Source organism: Brachyistius frenatus, unplaced genomic scaffold (assembly GCF_029030835.1).
Source record: "Brachyistius frenatus isolate BFR_SWC_R1_liver_20210118 unplaced genomic scaffold, ASM2903083v1 Contig_135, whole genome shotgun sequence".
Classification (NCBI taxonomy): Eukaryota; Metazoa; Chordata; class Actinopteri; family Embiotocidae; genus Brachyistius; species Brachyistius frenatus.
In genome coordinates, this window is record NW_027210734.1 from 774,160 (window position 1) to 794,521 (window position 20,362).

Consider the following 20,362-nt stretch of genomic DNA (forward strand, 5'->3'; position numbering starts at 1 on the left):
TGAGTGACTTAAAAGTCATCGAAACACAACTCAAAGCTTCAAGTATCGTAAAGTTGACAGAAAATGACTCAACCCGATCTAAAAATGAAAATCTTGAATCAGATATAGGCAGAAATTGTTGCTTATGTTCACCAATAATGCAAATTTACTCTTTCGTCATGGCGATTGTGTCTTTTTTGTTGAAAGCAGGTAAAGATAAGCTATGAACATACTTGTGTGTCTTTCATTACCAAAAATCAAGTTTGCAAGTAAAAATGTTTGAACTGCGAAAAAAAACAAAAACATTTGGATCGTAAGATAAATTCTGTCTTGCAATGTTTGTTGCAAGACAGACTTATGGAAGTCGTGCTGCTACATTTAAAAGCATGTTAATAGAAAACAGCGTCAATCGAGCTGTTTGGAGCTCAACACACACAGTCCTCTGCTGTCAGGTGTTTCGGTGGGAACGAGGTGTGTGACATGATAAGCAAAAAATCTCAAGTCTGCAACCAAAACCTGAGTGTATGGGAAAGTGCAACAAGGATGTTGGATCATGAAATATATTATATTTACGGAGCAATAAAAAGCATCCAGTTTACTTTTCTGGGACGTGCACGGCCGTGTTGATCCTCTTGGATTTGTGCGGTCGACGAAATTTATGTCACGCGAGACGTTGAAACCGTGAACGGACTTTTAACAAGCTGCAGTCGCTCAAACCGCTTCAACATTAACTCACGTCCGGGTCGTTATGATGGACTGTGTGTCACTTCTCCAACTGCAGTTGTAAACTCAATTTCAGACTCCAAACACACACACACACACACACACACACACACACACACACACACACACACACACACACACACACACACACACACACACACACACACACTGCAGATGTCACGGGCAGAAACCCACAACGCTGACTCAGCAGCGTCTGTGACATGTCAGGAAGTTTGTTTGTGTGTGCATGTGTGTGTGTCTGTGCACAAGAAACAGAGGGAGCGCCGGCATATCGGTGTGTGTGTGTGTGTGTGTGTGTGTGTGTGTGTGTGTGTGTGTGTGTGTGTGTGTGTGTGTGTGTGTGTGTGTGTGCCCCTTCTCTCGCCCCGGGGTAAGAGACTGCGGCAAACAGACAGGAAGTGATGTCACAGGTCTCCCAAGGTCAACGGCTATACACGTTCATCTTCGCAACCCTGCCCAGGTCACCTTCTGCCACACACACACACACACACACACACACACACACACACACACACACACACACACACACACACACACACACACACACACACACACACACACACACACACACACACACAGTCATGTTTCATTACAGTCATGACCCGACAATAACTACTATTTTCACAAACCTTCACTTTAATGGTTTGTATTTGTCCAGAAGGCAGGTCCTCACAATATGAGTGAAACAATTTAAACACACACACACACACACACACACACACACACACACACACACACACACACACACACACACACACACACACACACACACACACACACACACACACACACACACACACACACACACACACACACACACAGAAACATCATCTTTCCTCTGCCAAGGTCCCTCTCCGTGACCTTTTGACCCCATCAGCTGAGGTGAGAGCACATTCATCCGGTTGTAGTACATCAATCTTCCTTTATCACTTTACCTCTCTCTCACACACACACACACACACACACACACACACACACACACACACACACACACACACACACACACACACACACACACACACACACACACACACACACACACACACACACACACACAGCTGTCAATTCCCATCCAAGCAAAGCACATCTGTACAACTCGCCCTGCTCCATCGAATTTCAAAATAAAAGTTTAACAAGACATACGATGACGAGCGGTGACAGAGACACAGAAAAGTTTGAAGGGATGTCCCGTCTCCCGCGGAGACCGTTTCCTCTGAATGCAGTTACAAGACGTTACGAGGAAACACTTCGTGACAGCGGACAGTCTGACTCTTTCTGACACGACACAACAACAATACAAGATGTTGCTTTAAGATTTCATGCCGAACAACACTCACGATGATTTGAATATTTCATGCTGTAAACAGCAGCGAGAGCTGCAGCTTTATTTGGAGGGACGCTACTGTGCTTTTTATTTTGGCCTCCTGCCAGGCGACTCACTGTAATCCTGCTCCGACTGCAGTATTTAAAACCTGAGGTGTGATTTCAGCAACAGCTTATTATATTTACATGAAGTACGGTGGAATTATTTACACTGTGGCCTTTCTGTGCTGTACGCCGCATGTTACCGGAGAACTCCACTAGAGGGCGCACCAGAGAAACAAGGACATTATTAGAACATCTGGATTTGCCCGATAACTACATGAAATCTAGCATACAGTCCAAAGAGCACCCTTTTTCAAATCCAAACTTTAGGAAACTTAAATGCTGCACTAATGAACATTTTTATGTCTACTATGGTATATACTATTAGGTCACAAAACCTTCTCACATCTTTGCTGTTCTGGTTTGCAGCAGAAGAGCTCAATAATAGGCTCAAAAACATCCAGTGTACACGACCTGCTCGGGACCGAACAGCAGACAGACACAGTTAGCAACGAGCTGGTGAAAACAGCGAAGCACTTAGCAGCTCAAGAGCCAGATGTTCACAACTGGACACGGTGGAGACCAAAAGCTGAGCAAAAAGGAGAACGAATATTGCACTTAATTTCACTAAAAGACAGCTGGATTTGTAAAAAAGGCAACTGTTTCCTAACATATAACATTATACAGCGTTTACACCCCTGAAACAGAAAATAAAACATTCATGCAACTTTAAAGACTTCATAACTTTTCAGGAAAACCAAATATTCATTGTAGAATACATTGTGTTTGTTTACTTTCAGTTTTATGCCTTACATTGTCACTTTGCACATCAAAAAAACTCTCAACACGCCATAACTGATATTTTTGGTATATTTACTATAGTTGCCAACTAAATTCACAATAACACATGTTGTTGCTTGTGCAGCTCCAGATCCAGAGCTGTACTTCCTGTCTGGCCCGCTCTGACAGTTTGGCCTCATCTGTCAGAACTGACTATAATCCACCGAGGCCTCTTATCACAGGCTGCCAGGCCGTCCGATTTGTTTTGGCACACTTCCTGCAGTTTCAGCCCGCTTTGATGGCGTTAACCTCGTCTCGCGACAAACTACAAGCTCCCGCTGGCACCAGGTGACCGACACCGGCTCCCACCGCGACTCACATCCACGACGAGAGTGTTTTCTTTTCAACCCGCCGCCCATTCCCACGCTGAGTCAGGGCACCGAACGCAGCGCTCTCGGTGGATTGATGTTGCACAGACCACCTCGCCGACACACACACCCACCCACACACACCACACACACACACACACACACACACACACACACACACACACACACACACACACACACACACACACACACACACACACACACACACACACACACAGGCCCTTGAGGGCTGTGCTGTCTCGGTCAGATTACTTCCAGCAGCCATTGTTTCAGAAGAGGATTTGACAGGAAACAGCACTCCATCTATTTCCTGTTCTCTCGCCACCAAACAGACAGACAGACCTAATAAACGCAGACAGCGGCGACGAGACGGTCGGATGAGCTTGTAACGGAACAATAAATTTGACTTTATTTGACAACACATACACGTAATTTCTTTTCCCAAATGACATAAATGCCAAAGATAAAAAAAAATAAAAAAAACACGCTAATTTGAAAAATACAATTTACTTGCAAATTTAGAGAACTGGTTTGTTTGAAATTTAAAAATAAACAGTGAATGAGGTCGGCTGGTTCTCCATGTTCCCATGTAACAGCTAACTGTTAGCGTTAAAGTAAATATCTGCCGGTTAATAGAGGAGAAATATAATTGAAAAACAGAAACACATTGTTGGACTGAGAAGCCAGAAAAATCACACACACACACACACACACACACACACACACACACACACACACACACACACACACACACACACACACACACACACACACAAGCTGATAAGGAGCCAAAACACTTCAGGGAAAGTCACTTACGTGTCAAAGCCATCATTTACACGGCCATTAAATTTAGATTTACACACACACACAGTCCGATATGTAAACATTACAGGCACAGCCCGTGTTGGTTTCCACACGGAGATCTGATGAACAAAGAGTCGAAGGCCCTGATGCAGCACTTTATACCAGAAGATGTATCGCACCTGCCCGCCATCCACCTCGTTACTCTGAACAAATCACCTGCCCTTTCTTTCTATTGTTTCTCCTCTAACCTTAAACTGAAGCTGTGTCCTCCTCCTCCTCCTCCTCCTCCTCCTCCATCTCCTTTGCTTCGCTCCATCACTCATTACATGACCGCCTCGGGTGGGGCAGCGCAGCGAGAAAAACTGGCTGTTTTTTGGTCAAGCTCAAATGAAACCGAGACTCCAAACGTTTGAAGAAACTACATCCATAAAACACGACCTTGGAGGTGCAACCCGCCAAACCTCGACTTTTAAAGAACAGAAACAGATATTCTAAAATAGAATAAGACTAAAACGGCGATGATTATCAGGCAAACCATCAAACTAATGCCAGTAAAGTGGGAGGAAAATATTCAGCTGGAAAATTTTAATGCATAAAGAAAAGTAAATTTTAGTAGACTTGCAATATTTATTCGAAGGCAAACCTTCATTAATTCGTTGGTGTTGTTCCCAATAAATAAACAAATACAGAAAAACGAAATTTCTCAAAAAATAAAAACCAGTTCTAGTGAGCAATAAATTGGCATTTCAAGTTTCAACTGTCTTTATTAAGATGACTTTCCATTGCTGAAAGACTGACTACATTTCACTATGTTCCCATTTCACAGGAGCAGTTCCATTTAATTTATGGCTCAGTAAGCAGAGAGATGATTAAACTGTGTTCAAAATGTGGTCAACCACCAGCCGGACACTGAATGTGTCCAACATCAGCTGCCAGCAGTGATCCACTGAGATCAGTATGTGTCTCTGGGAGATAAAACTACTGCAAATGGAAATAAATGACTATTCTGGTGGAGAATTGAACTTGAATAGATATTATATTCATGCATTTCTTCTGTTTTTAACTCTGTCCTGATGTGTATGAAGTAAGACGAGTTTTCAAAGTCGCTTTACGTCACTTTCTCATCAACATCTACAAGCTAGGAAAAAGAATATTAGTACGTGCTTTTGCATTTCCTGCAGTCAGATGTGATTAGCTTAGCATAGCATAAAGACTGGAACCAGTTAGCCTCATTTCCCAGTAAAAACATATATTACCAGTATTTTTTTGTTTATGTAGGATCAAACAAACCATCGTCTGAATATATGAGTGGACGGTATTTTTGAACTGAAAAGATGCAAAATGTGTTGCGTAAACGACACAAAACAAAATCAGCAAAAACACTCCAAACTATGTCAGAGATGAGTCCAAAAACCGATCATTTATCAAACACTCCTCGAGGACATTTCAACACCAGGTTACTGAGTATGCCGGCGGGCCTTTTGTCTCACCATGTCAGACCATTACTGCACATAAAGCTGCATCTGATGCCTTCATAATATGTCAAAGTTGTTCACTACATGCCAAAAATACAAAGCTCCACGATTAAACTGCTCACTGAGGTTCAAATTAACATTGCCGACGTGTTCCCTCCTTCCCACCGACCTCCTTTCCCTTCTTTCATTCATCGTCCCTTCAGAACCGTCTCCCGGTCCATCGCGGCCGGACCGAGCCGACGATCGAGGCGCCGCATTTAGAAACTCATCTGCATGGAAATTCGATGGCTTCTACTTCCATTTTCATTTTAGGTTGTGCAGAAGAAGAAGAAGGAGAGAGATGATGAGAGAAGCGTGTGTGTGTGTGTGTGTGTGTGTGTGTGTGTGCATCGTGATGTATAAGCATGTGAAATACTGTGTGTATGTGCTGCCAGCATGTGACTGTGACCGTGTGTGTGTTGTGGTTCATGCCTTGTTTTATTTTTCCATACTGGAGTGTAAAATGGTGGGAAGGAGGACGTCAACAGTGTGTGTGTGTGTGTGTGTGTGTGTGTGTGTGTGTGTGTGTGTGTGTGTGTGTGTGTGTGTGTGTGTGTGTGTGTGTGTGTGTGTGTGTGTGTGTGTGTGTGTGTGTGTGTGTGTGTGTGTGTGTGTAGATATTATAATGGCTGCACTATTGGAAAGCATTGTAGCTGAGCACGAAAAACCACACTGGGGCCGAGCCAGAGTCAAAATGCACTTTCAGCAACACGCAAAAACCAAATGTGTGTGTGTGTATGTACCACACATACACACACACACACACACACACACACACACACACACATCCACAGATGACCTCGACTGACCTTCCTGCACCTTAACAGTCGCATGCGAAGACTTTTCGAGGGTAAAAAGGACGAGCAAATTGCAGTGTGGCCTCAACATACAAAGAGCCTTTCAATGGTGATGACACACACACACACACACACACACACACACACACACACACACGAACACACACGAACACACACACACACACATGAACACATACACACAGCATACAAACATGTCTGCCTCTATCATGTGAGTCAAACCTGTTGCTGCACAGTCAAACTTTGTTGAAAACTTCTACAACTTTATCAGGGCTGCAACAATTATTTTCACTGTTGATTAATCTGCCAATTATTTACTCAACTACATGATTCATTATTAAGTGTATGAAATGTCAGAAAACAGTGAAAAATGTCTAAATTGATGCCATACAGGACGGGGTAATATATCAAACCCAAATATATTTAATAACAATCATATAGGACAAAGAAAAGCATAAATTCTTCACATTTAAGGTTGAAAGATGTGGTGGTTTTGCCTGGAAAATAGCTAAAAATAGTTGCAGATCAATTTTTAAATCAAACAATTAATGAAAGATTTTAGCTCTGAGCTTCCTAAGCTCCAAAGTTTCTAACCAAACACTCTGTGAATAGCTGATTTTTGGAGAATGTGTATAAATCTATGCAAAACATCTATTTGATGAATGGCTTCTGTTGCTGGAACAAGCTGAGCCAGAGTATATATCTGATGATGTCAGGTTTATGTGCGGTATCATGGGATTTTTCTAGACTTGAGGGTAAATAAAAGGAAAAATCCAAATGTTTTGTGGTTCATTTTTAATGTTTTTAAAGTGATTTAATATAGTTTTTCGATTCAAAATAAGAAATCAAGATGTCTTCATTTTTCTGTCTATTTCCATGTTTTCCTTTTTTTTAAACAACTTGTGAAATTCCTGATGTCAGTGACAAACAGCAGGTACGACGATGCTCCTGCTGCTCATATCTGTGACTTTCATGTCAGAGTTCAACACAAAGACATTCACCTCAATGTGTGACGCTCAAAAACAAAAGGTTTCCGCCTCCAAATGCCTGAAAATAGCAAACATTGAACACAGAGACGATACACACACACACACACACACACACACTGCATGGTCATGTTACCCCCACTAATGTCAAGTGTAACATTCCTGAACTCTGCTAATCGGGAGAAGAGGCCGTCCTCCTCGTTTCGGTACCACTCCGCTCGCTGCCTCCAACTTTTCCACACTTTTCCCAAATAAAATAAAAACTCACCCGTCCGGGTCCAGAAAACCTCCATGTCTGAACTCCTAAACGCTGCCCGGCACACAAACTTTCACATCCATGTAAACTCAGAGAGGGAGAGGGGAGAAGACGAAGGGGAGGAGGAGGAGGAGGAGGAGGAAGAGGAGGAGGAAGAGGAAGAGGAGAGGCCAGCTGCCGACTGAGGTAAACCCAGTGACTCATTCAGGCTGCGGCTACGAGCGTGTCAGCACACAAATATGAGAGGGGCGAAAAAGATACAGCAGGAGAGAGAAGAAAGAGCAGTGGGCACGTTTTCTGTCACAGTGTCGGAAAAGAGAAAGGGAGGAAGCTGATGGTGCTCGGAGTCGTGCCTTCCCCCTTCTTTTATTTTATTTTTTACCTCTTCCTCTTCCTTCCCACCACTTCCCCTCCAGCCCTCACCATGAAGGAGTCTACAAAGTGTTTAAGAGGTCGGTCAGGTGGTCAACGCACCTGATAAGACTGTCAGTAACGTTGTGTGTTATTGTGCCTGTCAATCAAACAGACATGCCCCTGAAAATACTTATTTTTTTAAGCTTATTTTCTAATTAATGACAGATTATTTTCAGATGGAAAAACTAATAAGGAGTGACTTTAGCTAATGACACTGAAATGATTAGTGGAAAAAAGTATTGACTTTGTATTTCATGAGAAGTTGAATGGGAGTGTATGGATTCAACCTCTAGTGGCACTCTGTGGTATTGCAGAACTACGAAGGTGATGTTTTGATGGACCGATAAAACCGTTCTAAACTCAAACGTCTGAACTCGAACGCTCTCAGCACCTTTTCCTCTTCCCTCCGTCGGGTCTATTGTCAGTGCAGCTGAGCTGTTTTCCTTCCTCTCCTCAACAGTTGCTTCCTGAAAACTCTGGAGGCGACGAGAGTGACAGCAGCACTCGCTCATTGTGTTTCTGTATGAGTACTTCACTGTGAATACAGTGCGTCGGTTACAACCAATCCTTTAACCTCAACATACTGTAATGATTTGGACGGAAATAAAAAAGCATGTGTTTTATGTACAGACGCCCGCAGATCAAACATCCGAGGTCGAGTGAAAATCCCCAAACACACCTTAAACTTCCTGTGAACTCTGAATAATCGGATTCAACACGAGCCTCCACAGTTTATGCACGACAACACACAGACACTTCTCCTTCCTGGAAAGTCAAACACTGCATTTAATTGTGGTTGGTGGGAACAAACAGGGGACATTGACACAGGAGACCAGAGTTCAGATCCACCATGAAGTAAAAGTCAACATGATCCACAATCTTTTCCCAATCCTAAATAAAAAGTTTTGTTGCGTGAAGATCATATCGTGCGTCCACATGAGGAGTCAAAGGGCACCTTGTGTGTCAATATGAGATACGAACAGCTTTGATAAAACGTGAATGAAATGTCCTTCTTCTGTGTTTGCATCTGGATACATTCATCTTTTCTTGTGACTAAGTTAACCTTTGGTCAGTTTTGACTCTTTTCTTATGTTCAGAGGACTCTGAGGGTCGATTACTGTACATTGTTGAAAATAAACAAATCTAAAGAGAAAAGTCAAGAAGTGCTGCAGTTGCTTTTTGAGGTAAATTCTACAACAGACAATCCAACAAAAGGAATTCCCTGTAAAACTAACAAGTTTGCTTGTTTAGTTATACGAGAGCTCATAGCGCCACCAAATGCACAGTTTGAATTAGCAGCTGCAAACATAATAAAGGATATAACTGAAAATAAAAGTGCAGCAGGTCAGAGAAATCTCCCAAAAAGCAACACTGGCACTTTGGCCGTTGCCATCTTGTTTTTGTTTTTTTAATGGAGCCAGAAGTGACAATATTTAGATGAGCTGGGAAGGAGTTTGCTCCCCCACATGCCCCGCCCACATGTCAATCAAACCAGACACGCCCCCAACTACCTCTCTCTGAAGCCGAACCACCACAACACTGATCAGAAGAAGGGAATTTAACTCACGATTTTGAATGGGAGTCTATTGGAGCCAGCCCCTAGTGGCCATCAGCGGTATTGTACTTTACAGCACTTTCACTTTGCCTTTACTGTTTAGACGTCCATTTTCATATGCAGTCTATCGTTGATTGCTCCTGTGACCACACCCAGCGGTGACATGCCAGTAAACTGACCACATACTGGAGCACACGTTGATCTAACACCAGCAAAATGAGGATTTAAACTGTCGGAGTTCAACAACAACAACAAAAAAACAATCCTTCCAGCTTCACAATCAGGACATAATGCATCGTTCAGCCGTTATCAGAGGAGGAACATGTTGGACTGTTGTGGGGGAGACTGCAAGCAGCAACACACCACTGAAAGACTGTATACAAAGAAAACCATACGCAGAGCAGTGAGACGATGAAAAGGAAACGTACAAGGAATGAATTAGGGCGACAAAGTCAATGACAGGCGTTATTAATAGCGGGTATCTGGAAGCCACGGCTGCCTAACTGTTGGAGGAGCTGGCCTGGGACCGCGAGGCCGCTGAGTACGCACATCTCCACCGCAGAGAGCCCGAGTGATTAATGCTCTCTCCACCTTTAAATACAACAGCCGAGGTTCCTCTCAGCAAGGCACCAAACTCCCCGCAGCGCCGGCGAGAAGCTGCTCAGTCACCATTAAGACTGCGGCTCTGAGAACACACTGGATCTGAAGCACAGCGGTGCAGAAGAGGAAGATGAAGAGGAAGAGTTGTGGAGGAGGAAAAGGAGGAGACGGGCCGAGCAGCGAGTCTATCCGGGATGAATTAAGGTTAAAGACGTCTCAGCAGGTTTGAAACACTTCTGAGACACCACGGCAACACTGAGGGGGTTTTACTGCAGGCGGAAGAGCAGGTCTGAGCGTTGCTATGCAACCAAAATGAATTCATTGATTACATATTTTAAGGTTGCTATAATGTGATTAGAAGTATGGAAACTTTGTGTCACCAAGGAGGGGGGCGGTGAGGGGAGCGGGGGGGGGGGGCAGTCACATGCTGGATTTTCTGATAATGAGGTAAATGTTTGTTTGCGGTGACAGAAATTACATCTGGGGTTTAGCCTCCGTGTGTGTGTGTGTGTGTGTGTGTGTGTGTGTGTGTGTGTGTGTGTGTGTGTGTGTGTGTGTGTGTGTGTGTGTGTGTGTGTGTGTGTGTGTGTGTGTGTGTGTGTGTGTGTGTGTGTGTGTGTGTGTGTCACCCTCTGAGCGCTGTAGGCCTTTACTGTGACTCAGCAAAAATAACGATTGATTTTTCTCCTTTTCCACAAACTCCTCTGAAAACAAGGACGAGCTCAGAGTCACAAGGATGCTTGAGGGTAACAAGATGGCTGAACCAGCGTCCTCTCTACGTTCAACATTTCTATAAAACATATATGATGGATTAGTAAAGTCTATCAAGAATAAATTCACTTTATTTTAACACTGAGAAACTGTTGCTGTCAACATCTGGACAGAGCGTTTCCACTTTAGTCCCTGACAGAAAGAACACATTTGTTTCCTATGTTTTTCACATGTATGACACATGTATGACACATGTATGACGTGTTGCAACAAGTGATAAAATGGGGAGAATATGTGGAAAAGTTTTCACGTGAAAATGTTCAAAAACCCACGTTTCGAAGGCAAAGGTGTCGAGTTACATCGAAGAAACAAACAACTAAAGATGTCATTTTGATGAACAGAGGTGAGGTTTTAGAGGTTTAAACAATGCAAAGGAGAAGAACTTTAATACAAACGGATCCTGTCTGGTTTAATCCTTCAGCGTCAAGTAGCAGCTTCACACTAAAACACGTCGTTGTGATGAGCACTGCTGTGCATATCTTCCTACTACAAAGACAAGTGTTGCCCTCAAGTGGGTTCCTGTTACTGTGTCAAGGAGAAAAATCAATCAATCGATTTCCATTAAATCACTTCCTCCCAGCATTTAGCTGCCATTTAAAAAAAACCTTTGGAGCCCATTCAATTTATGTTTTTTCAATTCTTCTGGTGCACAAAATCCTTCATTTTCTAAAAGGGAACAGAGTATAATCCATATTTTCTCACCCGCAATTGTTCTCTTGACTTGGACCAGATGTTTTCGAAGTGCAAAGGAGAATTGACAGGTGTGCAGACAGACAAAAGTGCAGAGACGAAGACACTGCGTGAGGTAAAAACGACAGGTGCATTCTGTAGTTCTTCAGAAACTGGGGAGTTGCGGTTTAATCTGCTGATTTAGCCGATTCATCACCACGGTCAGCAGTTGGAGCTGCAACAGGTGACATTTAACTTTAACCTCGTCAAATGTTTGTTCTTCCTCTCTGAATCACAGCTCAGTCGAATCACGTAAATATTTTCAGACTCAGTGTGACTTATTCTTTTCAAGGATGTCAAAATCTCATCACCACGACACGTCCACAAAAACCTGCTCACAAACCCTCTAAATCCAGAAGTTCACTGAGACGCATCGTGTTTTTAAGTTTCTTAAATTTACAGAGTATTCCGTATTGAACTTTCAGACCCGTTCTGACGCAGCGTCTCGCCTCCGTCCTCCTTTGCAGGAACACACCGTCTAACTGATGAGCAGGAAGAGAAATAATAACTAAGAGCAGCCTGTAACATCACAGAGGAAGTATTTTAGAGGAGCTGGAGGCAAAACAGCTGCAGTCGAATCTGAGCGGAGACCAACGCTTCCTGCTCAATACCTGCTGTCTTCCAGAGTTTTAGAGTCTGAGCCAGTCAAACACGGAGGAGGCTAAGCAGATATCGACTGAAGAAACTCAGAGAGGGAAATGTTCACAAGCACAAATCAAGATGTTGACATGCGCATTCGCCTAAAAGTGGCTTTATTTGCTGAAAGATTTCTGAATAAGAGGAATTGAAAGGGACGAAAGTATATTATGTGGATCATAAATCTGTAAATGATTAAAGTGAAGATTCTCAGTTTTTATGTGGAAAATAAATTAATAAAACAGTCACTGGATCGCACAAAGCGATTACAGCAGTGACAGTGTGTGTGTGTGTGTGTGTGTGTGTGTGTGTGTGTGTGTGTGTGTGTGTGTGTGTGTGTGTGTCCCTAAACGAAATGACACGCCCACCATGCGGCAAACAGATCAGTAGGCGAGACACACTCTGTTGTTAATGAATGGACAAACCGGGGAATGCGCGCGCACACACACACACACACACACACACACACACACACACACACACACACACACACACACACACACACACACACACACACACACACACACACGTGCTCATTGGTCACTGGCAGAGCACTGACCGGCATTCAATTGACCTGCTTTAACACCTGTACGGTTGCCGTGGCAACAGCGGGCTCAGAGAGGGGGGCCACACACACTCCCAGGCACTGTTTCCTGTCTCCTCCCATTCCTTCTCCCTCGCTTCTTCTTCTGCTGCTGCTTTCTTTGTCTCTCTCTTCCTCTTCATGCCTCCATGCCTCCTCTTCCTCTTTATCGTTCACATCTCTCGTCTCACACCGCTCTCTCTCTCTCTCTCTCTCTCATCTCTCCTCAGATCTCTCAATTGCTTCCTCCAAACCCTCCTCCTCCTCACCTACATCCAATTATCTCCACACACACCCCTTCTCCTTCCCTCCTTCCCTCCCTCTCTTCCTCTCTCTTGCTGCAGGGTGCTGGCTGTGCTGAAAATGACATCATCGATGTGAAAATATATGAATGAACCTCTTCGGCGTGTGACTGCGTGGTCGGCCGCGCCTCTCGGCGTGAGCACGCAAATGAAAAAAGAACAAATAATGACAGATTTCATGCAAAGCAGCGAAAAAGACAAACATATTTGTGGTGCCGTACACAAAAACAGGAACAAAGGAGGAGTGTTGTCGGCTGATCAGCGGGGTGATGGTTGCATAGCAGCAGAGCAGAGGAGAGGAGACACACGCATCATGTGGAAAATCAACAATCACTGTTCATGTGTCGGCATGACGAGGGAAAAAAAAAGAGTGAAGCTAGAACATCAGGAGAGAGGTGATGGGACACGACAAAAAGGTATCATGAAATCCCTCCAAAGATTCAGCTCAGGATTGACTTATTAGTTAAAATCACGGCTTTTGGTCTCTAATATGTCACCGGTTGGTTTGTGAACGTTATGAAGCCTCGAGTTCAGATTTTGGCCGGCGCCATCTTTGCTAGTTCGAAGCGGTTTGGAGCAGGAAGTGACCATATTTGGACGAGCTGGGGGAGGAGCGAGCGGTGGATCTGACTCGATCTGATTGGAAACCTGACAATACTCTGTCCCGCCCACCGATAGCTGTCACCTGACTGCATTACAGTCCTGTCAATCAAACAGACATGCCGCCCCAAAAAACATGGCTTTTTGAGGCTAATAATGACACCAAAACTACTCGTAAATTTTATTGACTGAGAATTTAATACGAGAATTTCAATGGTAGTCTATGGAGCAGAAGGCGTTTTGGAACCAACCCGCAGTGGCACTCTCTGGCGTCCAGTTTTATAGACAGTCTGTGGGTTTTTCAAATTATACAAGAACATTTGTGGTAGTTTTTCCAAATTCATGAAGCATTTAACAAGCAGAAATAGTTACTATTCCACTATCCTTACCTTCAAACACAAAACAGACCCCCAAATTCTCCTGCAACATCCCACAGCTGTTGGACTGAAAAAAAAAATTTGGGCTAGTATTTAGTAGCTAGTCAGATCTCAGGTAAAAAAAAAAAAAAAAGAAGATATGAAGGACTAAAGAAAGATAAAAAAGAAAAACTTAGGAAATGTCTGCATTGAAAGAAACAGAGCAGAAACAAATTAAGAAAGAAGAAGAGGTGGACTGATCAATCAGATGATCAGACAAATACATTTTTCAAAGAAATCTCAGTCTTTGTTAGAGGAGGAGATTTATTTGAAGTTCTGCTTCCAACAAACAGAAGAAGACATAAAAGGAAAACGAACAAGAAGGAAAAGAAACTGGCAGCTAATGTGAGAAGTAACAGCTGAACGGGCTCAAAGGAAGGAATCACAGACCCGCCCACACACTTTGATTGACAGCTGATCTCTTGGCAGCGCAGTGCACCAAAATAAGTTTGGATACAAAAAAAAGAAACAGATTTCAAATGTGTTCATTTTGCAGGAATCTTTCTTGTTCCAAGAAGGAAAACAAAAACAAGTTCTTAGAAAGTATTTGGTGACAAAACAATTTGAAGTAAAGCTTTGTTCAGACTGTCAGCCCAAATATGTTTCTTCTCATATCCAGATTACAAAGAAAAACATTGTATGCATCCTGCACATACTATTTGATTTTTAATTTTATACACTTTATTAATCCCCGAGGGGAAATGTCTTCACTACAGCAGGGGGGCTCTCAGGGGGGAGCTGCTGCAGCAGGCTGCCACTAGCGCGGCGCCAGGTGACCTGACCTGAGGTGCATGTTTTTGGATGATGGGAGGAAGCCGGAGAACCCGGAGAGAACCCACGCAAGCACAGGGAGAACATGCAAACTCCGCACAGAAAGGCCCAGGACCGGATTCGAACCCAGAACCTTTTTTGCTGTGAGGTGACAGTGCTAACCACTGCACCACCGTGCCGCCCCAACTAAGATACTAATCTATGTCTGCACAATATCCATAACTGTCAAATGTTACTCAGTTCGATTGAAGAAAATATCTGCGATAGGGTGCTAAAAGTTTGCTATAACTATAACATACGATCTGCCATCTTGGCATCCAGGACCGATTTTAGACCAAGAACTTCTCAGATGGAAAATCACGATTAGTCCTTCTTTCTGGATTCAAAGATATCTTACTGTCTTCTCCACACCTGCTTTATGTCCCAGAACGACTGGTCACATGACCAACTTGGACCCTTGACCAGTGCCGTGATCCAGATGTTGTACTTTGTGTACTAAAACTCTCTATTTTGAGTGCAGAAACATGCAGTGCACTACAAGTACCAAGATGATGAACTCAAAACGGACGAAAAAAAGAAGTGTGAAACACTGGAACACTTTCCAACCTAAACGGTCGCCATCTCGGCTACGTAGAGGAAAGGGGGCGGGGCCACCGACGTAAAGGTTTTCAAAAGATGTCTGAAGAAGCCTCAGCTGCTCCTGAACACCTCATAGAAGTGTTTCATCAGTGTGTTTATTGAGTGTCAAACACAAAAACACATTTATTTCTGGGTAAAATAATTAAAGCTGCAGATATTTTGGCGGTTGATGTGTTCACATGATGAGGTCATTTCCTGTCAGTGTGCAGATTGAAACAACACAACTCTGTCAAAACTTCCTGCGCTACACAAGTAAGAGTCCGAACACGTGAGAGCACTATTTGTTGGAAGTATGTCATTTTGAACACAGCACGGGTGTCTCTCACGTCAAACACGTTGTTGACCCAATCATCGACCCCGACCTCCTCGCTGTGAGGTTCTCCTGCGTCACAACGACGTCACAATACTCCGGTCTGCTTCGGTGACCATTAACAAACCCTCAGAAGGTTCCTGCAGGTCAACGCAAGTCGTTTCAGTCGCTTCACAAACAGACCTGACGCTGCCGGGGTTTTTTCTGCTGAGCTCCGTCTCCGTCTTTTGTGACAAATGCACCTCCTCCTTCTTCTGCCCATTAAGCATCAATTACGCCTCATGTCCCCGACCGTATCGTCGTCGCGGCGGTAATCACGGTAAATCACGGAGTAATGCAGCACCTGGTGACAGCGAGGCGACCGTCGCTGTTGAATGAGCCTCGAGCGCCGATGAAACGTCAAGGTCAAACGAGTCGGGGAAACGTCTTGAACTGATTATTGCAGCAGAGCAGGTGTGTGTGTGTGTGTGTGTGTGTGTGTGTGTGTGTGTGTGTGTGTGTGTGTGTGTGTGTGTGTGTGTGTGTGTGTGTGTGTGCAGGCTGTCGGTTTGTGTTACAGCTAACACACACACAGACACGCTGTTCTCATGTGCACAGAGTGTGAGTGAGCGTATGGGTGTGTTTACTCTCAGATGGCTCTGTGTGCACGGTGCAGCTCTGCAGCATGACACCAACACTTTGCAAGTGTGTTTTTTTAATGCAACCTCCTCCTCCTCCTTCTCCTCCTCTTCCTCTTCCTCACCCCTCCTTCCTCCCTCCTCTCTGCTTGTCCCTCATCCATCTCCATCTCTCCAAAAAAAATTTGCTTATCCATCTATTTTCCATTATCTTCCTCCTCTTCCTCACCTCCCGTTGGCCCCACTTTCTCTATCTCTCTTTCTCCATCCTCTTCTTCCCCTCCTCTTCCTCATCTCCTTTATTGAAGCGAGTAAGGGGGGCAGATTTACAAGGGCTGTCGTCTCTCTCTCTCTCTCTCTCTCTCTCTCCTGGACACTATCTCCAGCTTGCTCTCTCGCTCGCTCGCCCCTCAGAGATAATTAAAGAGCCCACTAGTAATCCCATCCAGCCGCGCAGGACGAAGGCAGTGCAGCATGCACACACACACACATATATATATATAATATATATATTTTATATATATACATATAATATATATATTATATATATATACACATATTATATATATTTATATATATATACCTGCTGCATGCACGAGACTGCAGCATATGGTGGTGGAAACGCAGAATGTATGAAAAATATTTGCACACACACTTTCAGCTGCAAAACCAACACACAAAAGTGCAACCACACACACACACACAGCAACACACACGCAGTTTCTCAGCCCAGTCACACACCAAGAGGCAAACGACCAATTGACCCAGTTCATTCCAACCTGGCAACCCAGACATGGGAAACTGGAAGAGGAGATTAATGGACGGTCGGGTGGAAGCGGGGCTGCATCGCTTCGAGGCACAACAATATCAGACAATCAGACATTTTTAAGAGCGGGACAGAAAATAATGGACATAGAAAATGTCCTGGGTTGCAAAAGAACACCAGACAATGTATATCAATCAGTGAATAAAATGATAAATGGATGGAAACTGAACAGATTGATCGGCGTCATTATGAACGAAGAAATGAGGAGATAAATGGACGGAACGACGGCCCAGATGCCGACACAATACGAGATGAGTAGATACAGAACGAATGGAGGCTCACGAGCGTGGGTGATGTTGGATGGCAAAGATCGAGTGAAGGATGGATGAATGGGTGAAAAGGTGGATGGAGGGATGAGAAGGAAGAAGGAAGATCAATAAAAAGACAAAAGATAATGAGATGGGAACAGTTTGAATAAATGATGGCAAAGTTCTGTGAGAAAGTGATAATTCCTTTGAATGAACGTGTGAATGCAGGAAAAGAAGAATGAAGGAATGAGTCTATGGAGGGACGAAAAGAGGGATGCGTGGACCCGATTATGGCGAATTTGCTCGAAGATAAAATGCCAGATAATACAATTCAGTGTTGAGACGAGGTGGAGAAATGGAAGGAAGTCAGCTCAGCTTTGAAAGGAGGAAAAGGCGAAAGGATGGATGGACAATTTTAGAGGCAGGGGTGCAGAAATCGGTTTGGAAAATGAAGGTAATTGTGAGCAGAGAGATGAACAGGCTGACAAATGAAGTGCATGTGTGTGCACATAGACGCAGGGAAGAGATGCCGGAACACACGAGTGCAAAAAAAAAGAGGGATGCATGGATGTGACATGCAAGTCGGCAGGGGTGTGTGTGTGTGTGTGTGTGTGTGTGTGTGTGTGTGTGTGTGTGTGTGTGTGTGTGTGTGTGTGTGTGTGTGTGTGTGTGTGTGTGTGTGTGTGTGTGTGTGTGTGTGTGTGTGTGTGTGTGTGTGTGTGCAGGGAGAGAAGAATACAAAAAAAAGCAACAACAGACAGAAGGATAAAGTACCTGTTGCCGATTTGGGTCTGTGTCTTCCTTTGGGCCGTCGTTGGGAATTGCCCATACTATTCTTCCTGTCCCAAAACATCACCGCCTCATGCCACCACACACACACACACACACACACACACACACACTGACGGACGGACGGACGGACGGACTGACGGAGAGGCTGTGTGTGTGCGACCCCGGTGTTAAAGCATGTGCAAGACGAGTGAAGTGTGTGTGTGTGTGTGTGTGTGTGTGTGTGTGTGTGTGTGTGTGTGTGTGTGTGTGTGTGTGTGTGTGTGTGTGTGTGTGTGTGTGTGTGTGTGTGTGTGTGTGTGTGTGTGTGTGAGTGAGTGAGAGGGAAGGACGGAGCGTCACAGCATCACCGAAGCCGCCTGCATCCCGGAGTGTGTGACTGCATGTGTGTGTGTGTGTGTGTGTGTGTGTGTGTGTGTGTGTGTGTGTGTGTGTGTGTGTGTGTGTGTGTGTGTGTGTGTGTGTGTGCGCGCGTGCGTGTGCGTGTGCGTGTGCGTGTGTGATTGCAGATGAGAGTGAACACGCGAGAGAGAGAGAAAGAAGTGTGTGTGTGTCGGGTGAGTGCACCGCGCTACGTGAGCTGTTGACAAAGCAGGCTGCGTGCCGGTGTGTGTGAGAGAAAGTGTGTGTAAGCAGCTGTTTCAGTGAGAGGTTTGACTGTTGCCGGTGAGCATGTGCGTATATTTGAGAGTGTGTGTGTGTGAGTGAGTGAGAGAGAGAGAGAGAGAGAGAGAGAGCGTCCGTTGTGTTGATTAGCTCCCAGCCAGTCGAATCCAGCCGCTGCTGTTCAATTCATAAAGAGCCAGGCAGAACGCAGCCAATCAGAAGCCGGAGACGGGGAGAGAGAGAGTTTGAAGGAGGAAGAGAGAGGGAGAGAGACAGACGACGATGATGATGGTGATGATGATGATGATGATGGGGTAAGGAGCGAAGGAGGCAGAGCGAGAAATAAGAAAGAAAGAAGGAGGGGTTGGCACGGAGAGGGAGAAGGAGATGAATCGGTCCACGATCGGCCACTGTATGTGACCGGAAAACAGAGACTACGTGGCCAAATGCATGTGGACACCTCAGTCCTCACACTGCTGTCCACATACTTTTGGGTATTTTGTCTGCTTTATAATGATAGAATTGATCAAGTTTAGCACAAAAATTCAGAAAACCAATAAAAAAAAATGTATCATATTTTCAGACATTTATTATACTATATAATATATATAATATACATTCTGTCTCGTAAAAACTACAATTCCCAGGAGGTGGAGTCTAAACCAGCCGGTGTGCACAGGTGTGCTTTATAGTGTCAGGGGTTACAGTGGGATCGGTTTCCAGTTAACTCAGTACATTTACTCAAGTACTGTACTGAAGTGCAAATTTGAGGTACTTGTACCTTGCTTAAGTGTTTTTATTTCACACAACTTTATATTTCTACTGTGCGACATTTCAGATTTAAATCTTCACGACATTTGTCTGACAAGTTTCACTTTACTTTTCAAAATAAAAATGTTCATACTCTTTCCGTCCCTTGAAACCACGTAGGCTATCTCCAAATTTGGTGATTTTAAATTCAAAAAAGTTCTGATAAACTGAAGGACCAGCTTATTGTTTTATGAGTTGAAAATACTGTTCTACTTTTTAAACTAAATAAACAACGATCTCTTCTACCTAGTTTAAGCTCATCGATAGTTTGAGCACCTCAGCAAAGATTCAGCCGGTGAAGCATTCTTCTTCTGGCATTATATAACAAATAAATATTCAAAAATGATTAAAACCAATCAAATATTTTCATCTACAACAAAATTCATATGTTAATCAATCTTACTTACTAAATAAAAATGTAGAAAACTGCATAAGTACTAATTAAATCTTACCCCCCCCCCCCCAAGTCAGCAAACTTAAATACATCAAAAAATTAAAAAAAAAAATT

The 20,362-nt window shown here is 43.9% G+C and overlaps 1 protein-coding gene across 3 annotated transcripts in view; it reads right to left on the reverse strand.

Moving 5' to 3' along the window:
• The window catches only part of nhsl2 (NHS-like 2), a 116,363-nt gene that overhangs the window by 50,666 nt on the left and 45,335 nt on the right, over positions 1 to 20,362 (reverse strand). Inside the window, exon 1 of one of the 3 annotated variants that reach the window (XM_069714832.1) lies at positions 18,424 to 18,824. The exons of the other annotated variants lie outside the window; for them this stretch is intronic. Within the exon in view, the coding sequence (XP_069570933.1) occupies positions 18,424 to 18,502 (79 nt within the window). The 5' untranslated portion in view covers positions 18,503 to 18,824. Of the gene's footprint in view, positions 1 to 18,423; positions 18,825 to 20,362 lie in introns of those variants that run through there. 3 annotated transcript variants of the gene reach the window in all.